Below are 20,205 nucleotides of genomic sequence, written 5' to 3'. Positions count from 1 at the left end.
AACTTTAGAAGGAGCAAAAGTAGGTCATACAGCCCATTGAGTCTGCTCTGTCATTCAATGAGATCATGCCTGATCTGATAATCCTAAACTCCACTTTCCTGACTTTCACCATAACCTTTGATTCCCTGTTTAAAAATCTCTGTCTCAGCCTCTGCTCCACAGAATTGATTTCTTCTCATCTCGACTTCACTTTCTCTTCCCATCTCCAGTTTCTTTCACCACACATTTCACGAATCATCCTACATCCTCAGATACATGAATGGTTTCTAGTTTCCTGGCTCTAATCATCTCCTTTGCACCTGTTCAGTCCTTTATTCGATACCAGAGTCTCTGAAACCACCTCCCTCTGTTTCTTCTTTGAATTGAGGCTCAAAACTGCTTTTTGAACATACTTTATTTCCATCTTACAAAGGTCTCCTCCCTCACTTCTTGTTGTCGTATGATGATTACTTTAATGATCATTGGCCACTTCCTGCTTTTGACCTGAATTAAAAGAATTTATCAAACCTTCCTCCTACAATTTTTACTTGACCTTCATGGTCCATCTCCGACTTTTCTTCAACTTCCCTATTTCCATCTTTGGGCTTAGGTTGTCAACCAATATAGCCATTCACTCATAGTTCCCTTGATTACAGTCCTCAGAATCTGCTTCTTATATGGACTCTGGTCCATTCTCTTGATTTCTCTGAAGGTGATATTGTTTTTAACATGTCTTAAATTTTCCTCAACTACAATTGACCAGGTTCTCCAGCATGCCTGCTCTGTTTTCCCAATTCTCCATTCTTCTATTGACGTCAACTTGTAGCTGAACAGCTTCCACATTCAGCTGAGTGTTCTAAACCATTTCTCCCTCCTATAGCGTGGGCTAACACCAAACATTCATGTCCTCCCACCATCGCTATTTAGCATTTCAAATAAACTGTTCCCTTCTACTATGCTTCAATCATCTGCGACATCCATGACACCTCTCTGTGGCCCAGAATTTCTGCGAGCTTAAATTTTCAATCTGCATTCCCTTCCCACCCTGGCTATATTGCTCTAATGAAGCTCAAACAGAAGCCTGAGGAGCAGCATATCATTTTACAATGGAAAACTTTGTGCACTTCTGGATGCAACACTGACTTCTGAAATATAACCATTGCCCCAGTGTTTCCCGACAAATTGTGCTGACAGAATACTAGGTAGCTCAATTGCTAGAATTGGTGCAGAATAGCACTAATACTGCAGTTTCAGTCCCTCTGCTGACTGAAGATGTTCTTTTGGCTGTGATATTATGAGCTTATCCATAATTGGCATACCTCAGTCAAGAAGGTCACTGTTTTGTGGGAGCAGCTGAGAATGGTTATGTTGTTACTATTTGTATCTCCTCTCAACACTTAAAAAATAGTGCCACATAATTATTCCATTTTGTCTCACAAATTCATTTCTTTGGTTATTTTATTATTCCGACCTTCTAACATATCACAAAGTTTCCCTTTCCTTTTTGTCTACTCTTCCCAACTTGCTAAAAGCTTATTACCTCTCAGACTGTTCTCAGTTCTGATGGAATGTCAATGATAGAAAATGTTGCCTCTGTTTCTCTTTTCACAGATGCTGCTTGACTTGCTGAGTATTTAAAATATTTTCTTCTTTCAATTATAATGAGTCCATTTAAATAAAATTGCAACTTGCATCTAAGTTAAAAATCCACATTTGTTTTATGTGCACTTTGTACATGTTTGCACTAACCTTGGAATGGTACTCCTGTTCCAACCTTGAATCTGACGTTGCAACCTGTTTGTACTTGCTCATTTTCATTTTCATTTGGCGAGTCCTCTCTTCCACATCCATTGTACCTGTGGACAAAGTGTCAAGTTAAACAATCAACCTGCAATTGGCAATTACTTTTGACTATTACAATCATTTCACTGGTACTGGTGAGTGTGTCCGATCAAAGCTCATTGTCAAGTCTAAAATTGGGATTTGGAATTGGACAAAACTATATTTTAAAACCAGTGGAATCAAAGATTTACTTTCAATCTACATGAATTTTGACAGCGTTAATAATATATTATGAACAAGATAAATCACCAAAATGGCTTTGTCCCTTTAATAAAAAGAATTTGGATCACACAGCTGAAGAAAGCCTCTGAAGGTATAAACTGCAAATGGGCCATTGAATTGCCATAGATACAGGAGAATGGAGGTTATGTCTATTGCACCTCATTGGTAGATCATCCTAAACTTCAGTGGGAAAGCTCACTGAATTAGTAAAGGAGAGGTGCCCTGCGTTGTCCCTTCAGTAGGGCAATACCTGCTACTCCATGGGCTTCGAGTTGACATAAGCTGGTTTGTCACAAGTCAGTTAAGTATGAAAAGTTAGTGCAAAAGGTTTTCCCTCATTAGCTTGCCAGTTTGCCAATGGACCTCTTTTTAATTGAATGCCAATTGAAAATCTAATTGTAGATTCTACTTACACCCAAAACAATACAAAGTAACCAAAAACAGCACACAGACATGAATTTTGTCAGAATGTCCAGACTCCTGTCTCACTGTCCTTACCCACCTTCAAAGTGGGTTTTTTTTTAGACATTGTGGTGGTTTATTTTCTTGGAGTGAGAGAAGTGAGTCAGGATGCTGCGAAATGAGATCTACTGCAAATTCCTCCTCCTTTTCTCCAACTGCATTCTATTTCTGAAGCCAAATACCCCATGCAATAGCTGTGATCCAACGTCGATGGAATATCAGTTTTAGAAACGTCTCTAACCTCAGACTCAGGAACTGTGTACGTAAGTATGTAGTTTTGTGAAATCAAGTTATTGCTGAGCCAAGCTGTTTGCCAGTAGCTTTGCAAACAAAATCAACACATTACAACACTCACCATTCTGCTGCACAACAGAACTCAAAGCAATTGCTAAACTAAATTGTATGGCTCATTACGATCTTACTACCATTGCACTTAAAGAAATTAATCTTAATGGTGAATTATGGCATATATTATTTTAGGTTCAATAATTTTGTGTTCCGCTTCATACTTTGCCTTGTTGTGCAACAGGCCACATGCTAATTTTAGGCAGAAAATCATGATATATTATTTAGAATGCATACAGTCAGAACTGAGGGGAACATTTATGTATGCAGGAAAGGAAAGAGTCTAGAGATTTATGACTGAACTCAGTTATAGTTAATCCTTTAAAAAGCCATCTTTTAGGAAGGCTGTAGTGGTTTTGATGCTGAGGGCTCAGGTTATGTTTGGATCCAAGGGCATAATTTTCCCTAGTCTAGATGTGGTGAGGATAATGGTAACAGGAGCAACTAATTGGTCCTGGAGAGATAATCATCTCCTGAGCAATTATGGATGAGAAGGTCTATTGGGAATTTTCTTGACTGGTCAGTAATTAAGGTTATTGAGTGGTCAAGTAATGGTCCATTAAGGGCATCAACTCATCACCGACCCGATTACTTGTCTTCTCAGCAAGTAAGAAAAATGGCTGGTTTCTGAACTGGGAAATCTGTCTACCAAATTGGGCTATGTTCTGGGACAAATGGGACAAAGATAGTACACAAGGGAATGGTCACAGAAAGCTAACATGTCCCTAGCCAGCAACGTTTGAACCATCTGTCTGTGCAACCTGGCTCTGTGAGAAGCCAAAGAAAAGATTCGCCTTCATACCATTGGGTTATCTGAAGACTTGGTCAATGCATTGAGTATAGGAATTGGGAAGTCATGTTGCTGCCATGCAGGACATTGGTTAGGTCACTATTAGAATGCTGCATTCAATTCAGATCTCCCTGCTATAGGAAGGATGTTGTGAAACCTTAAGGGATTCAGAGACAATTTATAGGGATGTTGCCAGGATTGGAGGGTTTGGGTTTTAAGGAGAGACTGGATGGGCTGGGAATGTTTTCGCTAGAGAATCAGAGGCTAAGAGGTGACCTTACAGCAGTTTATAAAATAATGAGGGGCATGAATAGGGTGAATAGCCAAGGTCTTTCCAAGACTAGTGGCCATAGGTTTAAAGTGAGAGAGGAAAGATTTAAAAGGGACTTAAGGTACAACCTTTTCATGCAGAGGGTGGTGTGTGTATGGAATGAGCTACCAGTGGAAGTGGTGGAGGCTGGCACAATTACAACATTTAGAAGGCATTTGCATGGGTATATGAATATGAAGGGTTTAGAGGGATAGGGGCCAAATACTAGCAAATGTGATTAAAATAGGATACCTGGTCAGCATGGATGAGTTGGACCAAAGAGTCTGTTTCTGTGCTGTACAGCACTATGACTGGGCTTCAACCATGATATTTAGGACCCAGAATTTGCTAGCCTCTAACTGACTGTCAGCTTCTGGTGAGCTGGAACTCTACTGTCAAGCCATGTGATTGACCAAGTAACTCGCTGGTCAGCTCTGAACAAGCTGATTGGAATCAATTTGGAAGTTTCCTTGGTGGTGGGAGACAGCGAGTTAGTTAATACTGAACACCTGCCTCCAAATGTTGGCACTAAGTTAATAGTCATGGCCCTAAAATTCCTAGTCAGAGAGGGAAGAAATATAAATTTCTGTTGGGAGGCCAGGAATTTTCCAGTGCAGCATCTGTATGTCTGTACAGAGATCCTACGGTTCTCCAGAAACTCCACCAGTTACGCCTTCAGTCAGTAATAATGTAATGCTGTTGTCCTTTACTGGATTTAAGTAATTGATCTCTGAATAAACCAATTACCACATACTTGCAGAGATAGGGCTGCCGTTTAGTGAATGGAAATATTGGCATAGTTCATGTGGTGGAGTTGGAAACGGTGGATTTTGTTTCCTTATCTGAGAAAGGATGTTCTGGCTATGGAGGGAGTACAGCAAATGATCGCAAGGACTGATGTATGAAGATAGACTGCATCAGTTAGGACTATATTCACTGGAGTTTAGAAGAATGAAAAGATATTTCATTTGTGTAAAAACCTTTAAAATTTTAACAGGACTAGAGAGGGTAAACGTAGGAAGGATATGGGGTCACAGTGTAAGGATAAAGGGTAGGCTATTTAGAACGGAGTTAACAAGAAATTTCATCACTCAGACAGTCCTGTGTCTGTGGAATTCTCTACCAAAGAAAACAATTCAAACAAAAACATTAATGTTTTCAAGAAGGAATTTGCGAAAGCGATCAAAGGGTTTGGAGCAAAAATGGAAACCGGGTTGGATGATCAGCCAAAATTATACTGAATGGCTTGAAAGGCGTCTGCTCCTACTTCTATGTTTCTATGTTATGAGGTAAGTAAACATTCATACGTATGTGTCTGTAAGATTTAACTTCCACTTCCACGTTGGTCTTGGGGTCCATGCTCATAGATCCCTCAAAGCTGCTAGGGTTGTTAAGATGACATATGGTGTTTTGGCTTTAATTAACGGGCATTGAGTTTAAGAGCCATGAGGTTTTGCTGTAACTCTATAAAATCCTGGTTAGACCACACTTGGAATATTATGTCCAGTTCTGGACACCTCATTATGTAGATGCTTTAGAGAGGGTGTAGAGGAGATTTACCAGGCTGCTGCCTTTATTGGAGGGTTGAGCTAGGGTTTTTCACACTAGAGAGAAGGAAGAGACGTAACTTGATACGTACAAGATAATGAGAGGCATGGGGAGAGTAGATAGACAGAGATGTTTCCCCAGGCAGAAATAGCTGTCACGAGGGGTCATAATTTTGAGGTGATTGGAGGAAGGTATAGGGGAGATGTCAAAGGTAGGTTCTTTATGCAGGTATTGGTGGATGCATGAATGCACTGCCAATGGTGGTAATAGAGTCAAAAACATTAGGGACATTTAAGCAACTGTTGGACAAGCACATGGACACAAGTAAATTGAGGGATGTGTAGATTAGGTTGATCAACAAAAAAGGTTCAAGGAGAAGTAAAACAGATAATGATCCAAAGACAATCTTTGGCACAGTACATACGAATTTGGATGTGAACATAAGTGGTATAGTTAGTAATTTTGCAAATTACACCAAAATTGGAGGTGCATTGGACAGCAAAGAAGGTTAACTCAGAGTACAACGGGATCTTGATCAGATGGGCCAATGGACTGAGGATGGCAGATGGAGATTAATTTAGAATAATGTGAGGGGCTGCATTTTGGAAAAGTATATCAAAGCAGGACCTGTCCGCTTAATGGTAAACTACGGGGAGTACTGCTGAACAAAGAGACCTTTGAGTGCAGGTTCACAGTTCCTTGAAAGTAGAGTCTTAGGTAGATCGGATAATGAAGGCAGCATTCGGTATGCTTTCCTTTATTGGTCAAAGCATTGAGTAAAGGAGTTGGGATTCTAGATTAGAGTGGTGCTAGAAAAGCACAGCAGTTCAGGCAGCATTCAAGGTATTCCTGATGAAGGGCATTTGCCCGAAACATTGATTTTCCTGCTCCTTGGATGCTGTCTGAACTGCTGTGCTTTTCCAGCACCACTCTAATCCAGAATTTGTTGTCCAGCATTTGCAGTCATTGTTTTTACCTATAGGAGTTAGGAGATCATGCTGTGACTGTACATGATATTGGTTCGGCCACCTTTGGAATATTGCATGCAATTCTGGTCTCCTTCCTATTGGAAAGATGTTATGAAATTTGAAAGCGTTCAGAAAAGATTGACAAGGATGTTGTCAGGCTTTGAGGATTTGAACTGTAGGAAGAGGCTGAATAGGCTAGGGCTGTTTTCCCTGGAGTGTGAGAGGCTGAGGTGTGACTTTATAGAGGTTTATAAAATCATGAGGGGCACAGATAGGACAAATAGACAAGGTCTTTTCCCTGGGGTGGGGGAGTCCAGAACTAGATGTCTTAGGTTCAGGGCGAGAGGGGAAGATATAAAAGGGACCTAAGGGACAACTTTTTCATGCAGAGGGTGGTGCATGTATAGAATGAGCTGCCAGAGGAAGTGGTGGAGGCTGGTACAATTACTGCATTTAAAAGGCATCTGGATGAGCATATGAATAGGAAGAGGTGCTGGCAAATGGTACTAAGTTAGGTTAGGATATCTGGTCAGCATGGACGAGTTGGACCGAAAGATTTGCTTCCATACTATACACCTCTATATGAAAGATACTGAATGTTGTGTATCTACAAATAATGTCTCACTATTAGGGGAGATGATGGTCTAGTGGTATTATCACTGGACTGTTAATCCAGATACCCAGGTAATGTTCTGGGGACGGGGACTCAAATCCCATGAAAGCAGATGGTAGAATTTGAATTCAATGAAAATCTGGAATTAAGAGTCTAAATGATGACCGTGAATTAACCATCTGGTTCATTAACGCCCTTTTGGGAAGGAAACAGACATTCTCCTCTGGTCTGACCCACAGCAAAGCGGCTGACTCCTAACTGTTCTCTAGGCAATTAGAGGAGGCCAATAAATGCTTAGCTAGCGATGTCCTCATCCTGTGAATACAAAATGCTATCCTCTACCATGCATTGATCCTCTTCCTTTATTATACACAGGTACTATAACTACCTATTGGAATCCTACTGGAAATCCAATATTTGACATTAATGGATGAAAGAACTTCCCAGTAGTCAAACTCCAATGTTCCAAAGCTTTGAAATCTCTCATCAAGTCCAAGAATTTCCTGTGTTTCTACTGGGTGAACATACTCGATTTCAGCTAATATTAGAATATTTGGCTAAAAGTATTCAATTGAATTAGGCTATACAAATATTGGTTAAGACTGAACAGAACATAGTTTAACATTTGAATCCCTTAATACAGGTTGTTCAGCTTGTGGCATAAAACTCCAGCAATATGGTTGCAATAAAGTATAGAATTCACATCAATTTGAATTAATTTTTGCATTCAGTTGTTCCAATCCTGTAGCTTGAAATTTTGGTTAATGCTGATCTGTTCATATACTTGACAAGTTTACAAATTAATGGACATGTAAGTAAACTTGAATGACCTCCCGAATGTTCATAATATGCACTTACATGGTGCACAAAGAAAACAGCTTAGACAGCATACTCTAGTATAAATATTTGCTTTCCTGCAATTGAGCTACTCTTAAATAACACAAATATACATGTATATGTATAAACAGCAAGGCCTGTTCAATTTATTTTCTTTCACTCATTTGCTAAAGAAAATGTTGCAAAACTGTCCCATCTGTTGGATTACACCGTTGTTTGATTATATCATATTTCATCATAGAGATCAAATATCGACAACATATCCAAGCAAATAGGTTAAAATTAAACTGAAAATGATTCCATGCAACAATAAGCAAAAAACGCTAGATACTGGAAATCTAAAAGAAAAACATAAAACATTGTAAAATTTGGCATGTCCTGTCACCTTCATGAAGCGATTTGAATCCTTTCCAAACCTGGCATGGGCCTTTTGTCCATTTTACATGCTCAGTAGTAGCACTATCAACTTATGTCATCTCAATAAATATTACCTGACTTGCTGAGTGTACCCAGCATGTTATATTTTTGCTCCAGATGATAATATTAGCTCCACAAGGTATATTTTACATTTTATAAGTTAATGCTACTTGAGTTGAAACAGCATTGTGAGGAATGTAAAATCCTTTCAGGGAATCATCAGCAAAGCTACTCTGTAATACCTATTTAATTTGTACATGATATTCTGAGTAAACTGTTAACAATATAATTCTTTGTCAATATGCTCTATACACACAATGAAAAGAGCTGGACGGATTCACTCAGTACTGCTCAGTTTTGACCATATCTAACTGATAACTTTGCTGCTAGTGGGCTGTTGGATATAATATAATGTCAAATCTTCACTGTATGACTTCTGATGACGCTTATAACTTAGTCCTTGATCAATTCACATTTATCTACAAAAAAAAAGGCAAGGTGGAGATTGGAATTTATAATCAGGATCAAATTTTTCAATTAGATGGGCTAAGTAGGTAGTATCCAATTACATCTTTTTTACAGCAGGATTTAGTATCTGAAAACTCTTGTACTCATATTCCTGTTGAAAGACACCTCATTATCCTAAAATACTGGAATTTAGCACAAGGGGAAAAATAAACTTTGATAGTTTTGTTTCAAGTGGTCACATAAATTTGAGCAACATGCTAACTGCTCAGTCTGGAACTCTGTAAAAAAACATCTTTTTACCCATGTTGAAGTCTGTATATCTGAAATGTACCTTTATATCCAGAGCATACATAAAACAAGCTTTATAACTTGATTATCACACCTACATCTCGTTAAAGTTGATACTGTTTCCCAAACACTGTATCTTTAGATCTCGAACAACTAATCCATTGGTTTGACATATCTCTGCCACTGCCAGTATACTTGGCTTTTCTTGATTATACAACTGTTGCTGCTTACTACTACTGCTGATCATAAGAATCCACAGGCCAATTGGCATATCATTGTTGTAACTCATCCAGAAGTGCATGACAAGTTTACAATTTCAGTTTGTTCTGAACATACCAAGGGTTGTTACTAACTGAATTGCACTGTTCGGAGCAAAATCTTTGCCCATTCCAATTTGTGGTGGCTCAGTGGTTAGCAATGCTGTCTCACAGCAGCAGGGTCGCAGGTTCGGTTCCAGCCTCAAGTAACTGTGTGGAGTTTGCACATTCTCCCTGTGTCTGTGTGGGTTTCTTCTGGGCACTCTGGTTTCCTCCCACAGTCCAAAGATGTGCAGGTCTGGTGAATTGGCCATGTTAAACTGCCCATAGTGCTAGGTGCGTTGGTCAGAGGGAAATGAGTCTGGGTGGGTTGCTCTTCGGAGGGTCGGTGTGGACTGGTTGGGCCGAAGGGCATGTTTCCACACTGTAAGGAATCTAATCAAAGTCACATACATGAACAAGATTGTGCACTAGGAAGGGGAAAGAGTATATATTAAGAATGGGTATACCCAGAAGACCATAAAATGTAGAAGCAGAAATAGACCATTCACTCCATGAAGTTTGCTCTGTTTTTCAATGATATCCTGGTTGATTTATAATCATCAACTCCACACTACTGCCTTTTACCCCTAATTCTTGATTTCCTTAATGATTAAAATTCTGTCTGCCTCAGCCTTGAATACACTTAATGTCATACCCTGGATAGCCATCCATGATATAGAATCCCACAGCTCTGCAATCTTCACTGCAGACTGGTACAAAAGGTGAAGTCACAAGATATTGGGGTGAGCTAGCAAGAACTGGCACAGTCATAGGAAACAGACGAGCAATGGAACGATGCTTTTTGGAATGGAGGGTTGTGATTAGTGGTTTTCCACCATGATCAGTGCCTGGGGCATGTGCTGTTCACAATTTACATAAATAATTTGGAAGAAAATATGGTTGGTTTAATTAGTAAGTTTGTGCAAGCTACAAAGATTGATGGAATTGCGGATAGTGAGGAGGACTGCCAGGGTATATAGATTAGTTGGAGGCATGAGCAGAAAATGGCAGATGAAGTTTAATCCTGATAAATGTGAGGTGATGCATTTTGGAAGGTCAAGTTACAGGTTATTATACAGTGAATGTCTGAACCCTTAAGAGTACTGATATGCACAAGGATCCAGGTGTGCCCATCCACAGATCACTGAAGCTGGCAGTGCAGGTGAATATGATAGTAAAAAAGACCTAAGCATGTTTGCCTTCATTGGAAGGGAAACTGAGTATAAGGATAAATAAGTTATGCTGCAGCTTTATAGAACTTTAATTAGACCATACTTGGAATACAGCTTACAGTTCTGGTCACCCCATTACCAGAAGGATGTGGATGTTTTGGAGAGGGTACAGAAAACATTGACCAGGATGCTGTTTGTTGAGGGGGAGTTTAGCTATAGAATATAGAACATTAAGAAAGCTTGGATAGACTGGGTTTGTTTTCATTGAAACACAGGATGTTGAGTGATGACCTGATAGAAATTTATAAGATTGTGCACGGCATGGATAGAGTGGAAGGTATGAGGCTTTTTTCCAGGGTGGAGGGGTCAATTACTAGGGAACACAGGGTCAAGGCGCGGGGAGCAGGGTGGGAGTTCTTAAGAGATTTGCGAGGCAACTTTTTCACACAAAGTGTGGAGAGTACCTGGAACATGCTTCCAGAGGTGGTGGTGGAAGCAGACAAAGCAGCATTCAGGAAGTAGATGGAGACATGAATAGGAAGGGAATAGAGGGATATGTATCTTGTAAGCGAAGGCAGTTTTAGTGTGGAAGGGCAAAATCTGTCAACGCAGGCTTGGAGGGCTGAAGGGTCTGTTCCTGTGCTGTATTGTTTTATGCTTTCAGAAAAGAAATTCCTCCTTATCTCTATCTTAAACATGTGACCCTTTATTCTGAGATTACGCCCACTTGTCCTAGTTTCTCCCATAGGAGAAACAACCTTCCCACATCTACCCTGTCAATTTCCCTAAATGTTTTGTATGATTGAATAAGGTTACCTCTCTTTCTTCCAAATTTCAAATATAGGCCCAATCAACACAACATCTCTTCATAAGACAATCCTTCCAGACCTGGTATGAGCCTCAGTATGAGGTACTTGTTTAGAACTTCCAGTTAGATATAAATCTCTACAAGAATCTAGGATCTAGATCTAGTTCCCAGAAGGGAAATAGGCGAACACTTCCTATGTTTCATTCTGTTCCATTTCTGTGTTCTTTCCCCAACAGCATTGTTTCTAGTAAACAATGGCATATGTCTGAGATGCATTTCTAATGGTATGAATCCCCACCAGAGGCATGGAGATGTGGTATCTACCTTTGACATGCACATCTTGTAGAAGCAGGGACAGGGACCAAGGCTCACATTGGGAATGAGATCAGTACTTTTCACTAAAACTTTTGGATGCTTGGGTGATCGATGTTTTTAAAGCCACTTTTTAACTGAGTGCATGAACAATATACATTTCACAATATTTGTCCATACATGCAATAACACATCACAAGCACACTGGACTATGACAGAATTCTGTAGAATGTACTACAGAATTGTTGGAGGATCATGGGCATTTTGTTCAGAGGGGTTGAAACATGTTGAGCTATCAAAGGCTAACTGAGGTGGTGGTAATATATTTGCTTTCAAATACTCAGGCATGATTTAGTTTCAGTACTCTTACACGGACACTGAATAGTTTTGAAAGCTATAACTGTGTTGGGTGACATCAGTCTCGTCATGGAACTAAGAGAGGTTCTTAAATGTAACCACCAGCAAAGGTCAGGTAGCCAGCGAAGAATGGAAACGTGCAACAGTTCCAGCAGCATCTGCAACAAGAAATGCAGAGACAAAGGCACCGATGTTCTCCAAGTCTGGCAGTTCTTCAAAAATGACACAATTTCAGGATACCTGTTTCAATTCCAACTTCCAGCAATTTCGGTTGGCACAGTAATGGACACAGGCAGTTATCAAATATGCAGCACTCTTGCCCTTGCAGTAGCAGGCAATCTAAAACTCTGCCACAGGCTCTGCAGAGCTGGTTCGTGTGGCAATTAAATAAACCTAGCTTTGGTAATGGCAGATGGTTATGTGGAGATGCTGGAAGCCTTGGTAAAGGTGTTCCCTCTTCCAATTAGGAACTTTAGTCTATACATCAGGGTAACTATGGATCAGGTCAAGAGGAGTGCCATGAGATTTCATAGCAGATGATAAGACATCACAACACACACAAAATTCTGTCCAGAAACTGTTTCTCCCTCCAGATTCCTGTCAGACCAGCTGTGTATTTTTAACACCTTGCTTTTATTGGTATAGAGCTAGTGGGTTGGAATGGCCTGTTTTTGTAGTGTAACATTCTATGTCAATCACACTGAGAAGCTATATGCATAGTGACAATACCAGAAGTGTTTTCAAACAGCACTAAACAAAGTATTTGCAAGGTATGAACTCCAATATAGAAAGGTTTTCAGAGTAATTAGTGCCATTTTATAGTTTACAAAGAAAAACAAGTGGCAAAAACGTGAGGTTGGAAAAAATAAATCTGAGGTTCTTTTAATTAAGATTAAATATTGTATTGAGCACCATCTATTGTCTATTTCAAGTGTTTTTTTAATATGATTATTCCAGGATTTTAAAACAAAAAACTTGAGGAAAGTTATTTAATATTTTAAAGGAGTGACATACAAATACTGCTTCTTTTATACCAACTTTGTTCAAATAGAATGCTAAGAGTCTAGGATCCATTAAGCTGACTCCTGTGTTTGGGCACTAAAATATAACCTATTGGACTCACTGGACTGAACTTTATTTTTAAAATGCAAGCTGCGTTTAATTCTTTGGAGGATTTCTCACTGTGAGCCCTAGTGAGACTTCTCACTGTAACTTACCAAACTCACTTCATTAACTTCCCAGCCCTTGGTGTCCCTCACATCCAATTCCATCCTCCAACTTACCATGCACTATTTAAGACCATAAGACATAGGAGTGGAAGTAAGGCCATTCGGCCCATCGAGTCCATTCCGCCATTCAATCATGGCTGATGGGCATTTCAACTTCACTTACCAGCATTCTCCCCGTAGCCCTTAATTCCTTGTGACATCAAGAATCTATCAATCTCTGCCTTGAAGACATTTAGCGTCCCGGTCTCCACTGCACTCTGCGTCAATTAATTCCACAGGCCCACCACTCTCTGGCTGAAGAAATGTCTCCGCATTTCTGTTCTGAATTGACCCCCTCTAACTCTAAGGCTGTGTCCACGGGTCCTAGTCTCCTCGCCTAACGAAAACAATTTCCTAGCTTCCACCCTTTCCAAGCCATGTATTATCTTGTAAGTTTCTATTAAGTCTCCCCTTAATCTTCTAAACTCCAATGAATACAATCCCAGGATCCTCAGCTGTTCCTCGTATGTTAGACCAACCATTCCAGGGATCATCCATGTGGATCTCCGCTGGACATATTCCAGTGCGAGTATGTCCTTCCTGAGGTGTGGGGACCAAAACTGGACACAGTACTCCAAATGAGGCTTAACCAGAGCTTTATAAAGTCTCAGTAGCACAACGGTGCTTTTACATTCCAACCCTCTTGAGATAAATGACAACATTGCATTCGCTTTCTTAATCACGGACTCAGCCTGCATGTTTACCTTTAGAGAATCATTGACTAGCACTCCCAGATCCCTTTGTACTTTGATTTACGAATTTTCTCACCGTTTAGAAAGTAGTCTATGCTTTTATTTTTTTTTCCAAAGTGCAAGACCTCGCATTTGCTCACATTGAATTCCATCAGCCATTTCCTGGACCACTCTCCCAAGCTGTCTAGATCCTTCTGCAGCCTTCCCACTTCCTCAGTACTACCTGCCTGTCCACCTAACTTCGTATCATCGGCAAACTTCGCTAGAATGCCCCCAGTCCCTTCATCCAGATCATTAATATATAATGTGAACAGCTGCGGCCCCAGAAAAACTCATCAGTTACTGGATATCTGCTGAAAGATCAGCATCTCTTATGTCCTTGCCATCTAAAAAAGACCACTGTGAACCCAGACAAAAGTTACCAAACTGGTGTTGCCCCTCATCAGAAACTTACCGGCACAGCACTCACAAAGCCATGCTGCTCTTGGCACATTATTGTAGTCACTGTTTAACCACCAGATCACAGTTTCCCTCCTCAGCTACATTCCATCTGAACCAACATTTCCAGATCACTGCTACTTCATCTTCAGTGCACAGCATAAACCTGAATCTTGTCATTGCCCAGTCAGGACAGATCACATACAGGCATATTGTTTAACAATTCCAAACATTAACTTTTATTTAGTCATCAAAAATGAACACAAACAAATCAATACAAATACAGGCTGCAGTTCAGACCAACAATAACTACCAAACAGCAATCATTATTAATGTCTAGTTTATAACCATAATGGCTTCTTGATTCCAGTTACCATCTCCTGGAACCGGATGTCAATGATGAACTGTCTGGCATGTCGCACCTGATGCAGCTAAGCATGCACAAAGAGAGCTTCTTACTCCCCAGTGCACGCAACGTCCTTCTCAAAAGATTGGTCCAATTCCCCAGTTCCTCAGCATCCAGCACAGTATCTCTTGGCCTGCTCCAGTTGTGCAGAGCACAGCCCGCCAGGATGGATATACTTTGTTGTCCTTATCCTTTATTTTCCTAGTTTAAACTATGAAAGACTTTAATGTAAACTATTACTTATTTCTTTATTTTTCTACTATTCTATGAAGTAATGCTTAACTTTTTAACTCATGTTTCTCTTACTACTTTGTACCTAGGTTTTATTGTACCTAGGTATCTTAGTACCTAAAGGCGCCATGTGCAGTGACATTATACACTTTTGATTGTAATCCTATATTTGAGTAAACATGACAACAAAATCTAAAAATCTAAATCTTAATCTACTGGGGGACCATCCCCCACACTAGTACAAACAGCAAACTCGCATCTTCAGCTGCTCCATCAGTACGGGTGTCATGATGTCATGAGCCATGGTAGTTGTGGGTAGCCCTTGTCCACCAGTCAGCAGCTTTGTAAGGAATCTGGACCCTCAAACACACCATGTACATGGGAATGCTCCAAGATGTCGGAGTTATGACAGCTGCCAGGGTAGCAGACGCACATCTCCAGGAAGTAGCAATGATCACCTTCTTGCTGATGAATTCTGCAGTGTTGTGAAATGGCTCTCTCAGTGCTGCACATGTACAGTCGATAGAACTATAGAACCCCGACAGTGTGGAAACAGGTCCTTCGGCCCAACAGGTCCATACCAACCCTATGAACAGTAACCCACCCAGACCCATTACCCTATGCTATTACTCTATATTTACCCCGATTGGTGCACCTAACCCACACAGGAGAAAGTGAGGACTGGAGATGCTGGAGATCAGAGTTGAGAGTGTGATGCTGGAAAAGCACAGCAGGTCAGGCAGTATAAGCCCTCGTTGATTCTCCTGCTTTTCATATGCTGCCTGACCTGCTGTGCTTTTCCAGCACCACACTCGAACTGAACCCATGCATCCCTGAACACTTTGGGCAATTTAGCATTGCCAGTTCACCTAACCTGCACTTCTTTGGATTGTGGAAGGAAACCAGAGCACCCGGAGGAAACCCACACAAAAACGGGGAGAATGTGCAAACTGCATACAGTCACCCAAGGCAATTGAACCCGGGTCCCTGGTGCTGTGAGGCAGCAGTGCTAACCACTGAGCTACCGTGCTTCAGGCTAGCATCCTGCAATTGGTGAACCCAGCTATGTTCCTGAATCATATTACCAGGGCTTATTATGGGGAAACTAAAGGATCCAGTGTGACCAATGTCATTTGTCACTCCTGATGCATTGTGGTGCATTCTGAGAGATCTGACATAAGTCATTCGTTGCTGGAAGAAGCCAGTTATATAGGAGTTCAAAGCTGCTGTCACCTTCACAGTCACTGGGAGAGGATGGCCTCCCAATCCTGCAGACCTCGGATCCTGCACCAGCATCTGGTACAGTTGCATCAACGTCCTGGGATATAGAGTCCGCAATAAAACTATGTCTCATGTATCCCCTGGAAAAGGAACTGGGAGTCAGAAAATTTTGCAGTTTTCCAATAACAAGAGCCATGTCTCCATCATTTATTCTGTTCCACCCTCAGCATGGGCTCCAACTTGTCAAAGGTGGGTGTGCCAGCTGACTGGTCAAAATATTCTATCAACGGGAAGGATTTGCTGCATTCCAAACCCCTTTCCATTTCCAGACCCACATCAATCATTCAACTCTGCCTCCCCCAGGGATAACCTCAAATTATATGAATGAAGAGGGAACAGCAGTACAGCATAGCAAGGCATTGTAACCATCTCCCTAATGTTTTTGCCCAATCAACATCCTCAAATCCAGCAGACATGCTTTCCCAATCGAACTGACACGGATTCTGTCTGCCCTGGGTGGCTGTCCTAGTCATTTTCCAATTGCAGCTAGTGTCTAGAGAAGAACAAGTGACAGCAGGTAATATAGAGTTCACAGTCAGCATTGGGCTGCGCCGGATCATCAGTAACTTCCACCTTGCCCAAAAGGGCCTCCAAGTTTACATTTACTTCATACTACATCAAAAGGCCATTACTACCTACTTTGCCTTGCTTTGCGCCCCCTCCCCCAAACAATGTGGAGACCCACCCACATTGAACTTCGTCTTTAACTATTCTCTCAGGCACCTGAACCCTGACATTACACACCTACTCTGCCCTCTATGCTCCCTATGTAGAGACCACAGAGTGGTCAATCTGAAAATGAAATAGGTAGATGAAGGTGAGGGGGTGATGCTGATAGATCAGAGTGGAGGGTGGGGTTGGTAGGTGGAAACGAAGATGGACAGGTAGGACAGTTCAAGAGGGCAGTGCCGAGTTGGAGGGTTGGATCTGGGTTAATTTGGGGGGAGGGGAGATGAAGAAACAGGTGAAATTAACATTGATTCCATGTGGTTGGAGGGTCCCAAGGCAGGCGATTCCCTCATCTCCCCTCCCGGCCACCTTATCCCAGATCCAACCCTTCAACTTGGCACCGCCCTCTTGAACTGTCCTACCTGTCCATCTTCCTTCCCATCTATCCATTCTACCCTCCAGTCTGACCAACTACCATCACGCCTCCACCCCATTTTTATCCACCTATCGCATTCCCAGCTACCTTCTTCCTAGCCTCACTTCCCTCCCATTTATTTTTCAGCCGTCCATGCTTCTGATGAAGAGCTTATGCTCAAAATCTTGACTCTCCTGCTCCTCAGATGCTGCCTAACCAGCAGTGCTTTTCCTACTGACAAGCAGCCTGTCTGTGCGTCTACACAAAAGAGCATATTAATACTGATAGCCTTTAGACTCTGGCTGAACCACCAATTCACTAATTGGAACAGCATGACAAGGCAAGGTCAGGCATGGATGTAGATAGGTGCTAAGTGAGTGAGCATTACAAGAGCATGTGAGTAGCACTGAGGTGCAGCCTGCTTTAATGTGTGAATTAGGTTCCTGTCCTGTGCAGAAAGTCTCCTTGCTGCCGAGCAATATGGAAGGTCATTGCAGTCAGTGGTGAGCTAAAATAGCGACTCTAAGATTCACGCCAAGAATTCTTGAGGTCTATTGTGTTTGGTAAGATAGAAAGCTGAATATTAATGAGTGGAGTTGTGGCACTAATAAGAATTCACCAAGGCACAATCCCCCTTAATTGGCAACTCACCACTCAGCGGAAGTAGAAAAGATGTAGCGAGATGCTCCCATTGTTGGGATAGGCCTTGCTGGACAGTTCATTCGATTTTGCCAGAAAAACATTGCTTTAGCTCATGTCCCTCAGATGTCTATAAGATGCTGCCTGTTGATCCCACTTTCTGTGGATCGACAAGTCTGCCACAGGGACAAGGCAGCAGCCTTTAGCAATGTGTAAACCTGGAAGACTATACAGACATGGTGCTCTGAAGTCCCAATTGAAATAAATATTGAAGTAAATTTGAATTATGCAGTTTAGAAAAGTAAGAGGTAATTTGACTGAAACACACAAGATCCTGAGCTGTTTCAACAGAGTGGATGTGGAACAATCTGGAAGGAAAGATCATTGTTTCAAAGTAAGAGTCACCCATTTAAAACAGAGATGAGAATAATTTTTCTCACAAGAGGTTGAACGTGTCTTTGGAACTCTCTTCCTCCAAAGGTGCAGGAAGCAGTGTCCTTGTGTATTTTTTTAGGCAAAGGTGAATGGATTCTTGGTAAGGGGTGAAAGGTTATTGAGGGTACTATAGAGTAATCAAATGAGCCATCATGTTATTGAATGGTGGATCAGACTTGCGCGGATGAGTAGTCTACACCTGTTCCTAATTAATTTCTGAAATTAAATATAAAGTCATTTTGATGCCCAGTTTGAAGTCCAAAATGCAGTCCATCAGTAAAATATTATGGGTGTACAAATGATTTAACACACAGCTAGCAATCCAAATCATCCTACCTGATTCCCAGATCTCTGCGTCAGCATCATTTTCCTCTAAACATCAAAACGTCAAAAAGGTGAGGGGAGAAAGAATAAAAAACGTACATGGAATGTTGCTACATAAATTAAAATAATAAATAAAATTTGTATCTAAGTGATGAACAGGATAAGCATGGCACAAATCATTGTAATAAGGGTTGATGCTAGCATCAGGGAACAACGACCCTATGAAAAATTAACCAAAGAGACCATTTTCCTGTAGCAATATTTCTCTAATTTTATTATTAATCTTTGAAATCTGTGGTACCGGTTAGCTTAGTTGGCTGAAAGATATATTAGCTGGATCATGTTAAAGCCAAATGCATGGGCTTTAATCTTTATTTGGTTAAACTCTGGGCTTGCCCCTCATTTTCCCCATAATAAAAGCAGAATGGCACTTTTCAGTGGTCAGCAAAAGGAGCTGCCTTTAGAAGGGGAATCCAAGAAGAAGACAACACTATTTCAATTATGTCTTCTGCTATAGTTTTGCTTCCAAGTAACTTTCTGCCACACTTATGCTGTGTGATGTTAAACAGAACGGGAAAGAATACGAGAACAAAAAAGATGTTCTGGAAAGTTTTTGACTGAGCACCTTTCTTTCTTTAAAACATATTGTGTTTGAAAGAGAAAAGAGAAGCATACAGGGAAAATAAAACACACACAATAAAGAACATAAGTAAAGATTCCACTCAGATGAACACAGCAGACAATAGAAAATAAGGAATTGAAGAGACAGACCTGAGTTCCTCCTTTTGGGTGATTCCAGTTCTTCTGTGATCACAAAATGGCAAGACATAGACAAAGAAGATGAGCGTGAGTGGATGTTTTCAGATGATGAAACCGATTGATGGAAACAGATTTAATTAGAGTCTGGTTGAAGATTTGTAGCTCGGGTGTCCGTTGTTGTGGTTCTGTTCGCCGAGCTGGAAGTTTTTGCTGCAAACGTTTCGTTCCCTGGCTAGGGAACATCATCAGTGCTATTGGAGCCTCCTGTGAAGCGCTGCTTTGATGTTTCTTCCGGTATTTATATTTATCACCACTATAAATACCGGAAGAAACATCAAAGCAGCGCTTCACAGGAGGCTCCAATAGCACTGATGATGTTCCCTAGCCAGGGAACAAAACGTTTGCAGCAAAAACTTCCAGCTCGGCGAACAGAACCACAACAGATTTAATTAGATTAGAGGTGACATTCAGCAGATTGTCAACTTTCAGGAAACAGGCATCAGTTATACCTGTTATAGCAAGTAGGCAGGAAGGCCAAAAGGCTTAAGAGATAGTTTGACTCGCAAGCTAGGAACGCCTTAGTATGACATTTTTTTGTGGATGTTAGAGAC

The 20,205-nt window shown here is 41.0% G+C and overlaps 1 protein-coding gene across 1 annotated transcript in view; it reads right to left on the bottom strand.

Moving 5' to 3' along the window:
• rims2a (regulating synaptic membrane exocytosis 2a) overlaps positions 1–20,205 on the bottom strand; it is an 839,749-nt gene that overhangs the window by 264,166 nt on the left and 555,378 nt on the right. Inside the window, exon 26 of the mRNA XM_060824314.1 lies at positions 1,729–1,835. Within this exon, the coding sequence (XP_060680297.1) occupies positions 1,729–1,835 (107 nt within the window). The remainder of the gene's footprint in view (positions 1–1,728; positions 1,836–20,205) is intronic.

Source organism: Hemiscyllium ocellatum, chromosome 4, assembly GCF_020745735.1.
Source record: "Hemiscyllium ocellatum isolate sHemOce1 chromosome 4, sHemOce1.pat.X.cur, whole genome shotgun sequence".
In the NCBI taxonomy this organism is placed as follows: Eukaryota; Metazoa; Chordata; class Chondrichthyes; order Orectolobiformes; family Hemiscylliidae; genus Hemiscyllium; species Hemiscyllium ocellatum.
This window is presented reverse-complemented; position numbering and strand designations above follow the sequence as displayed.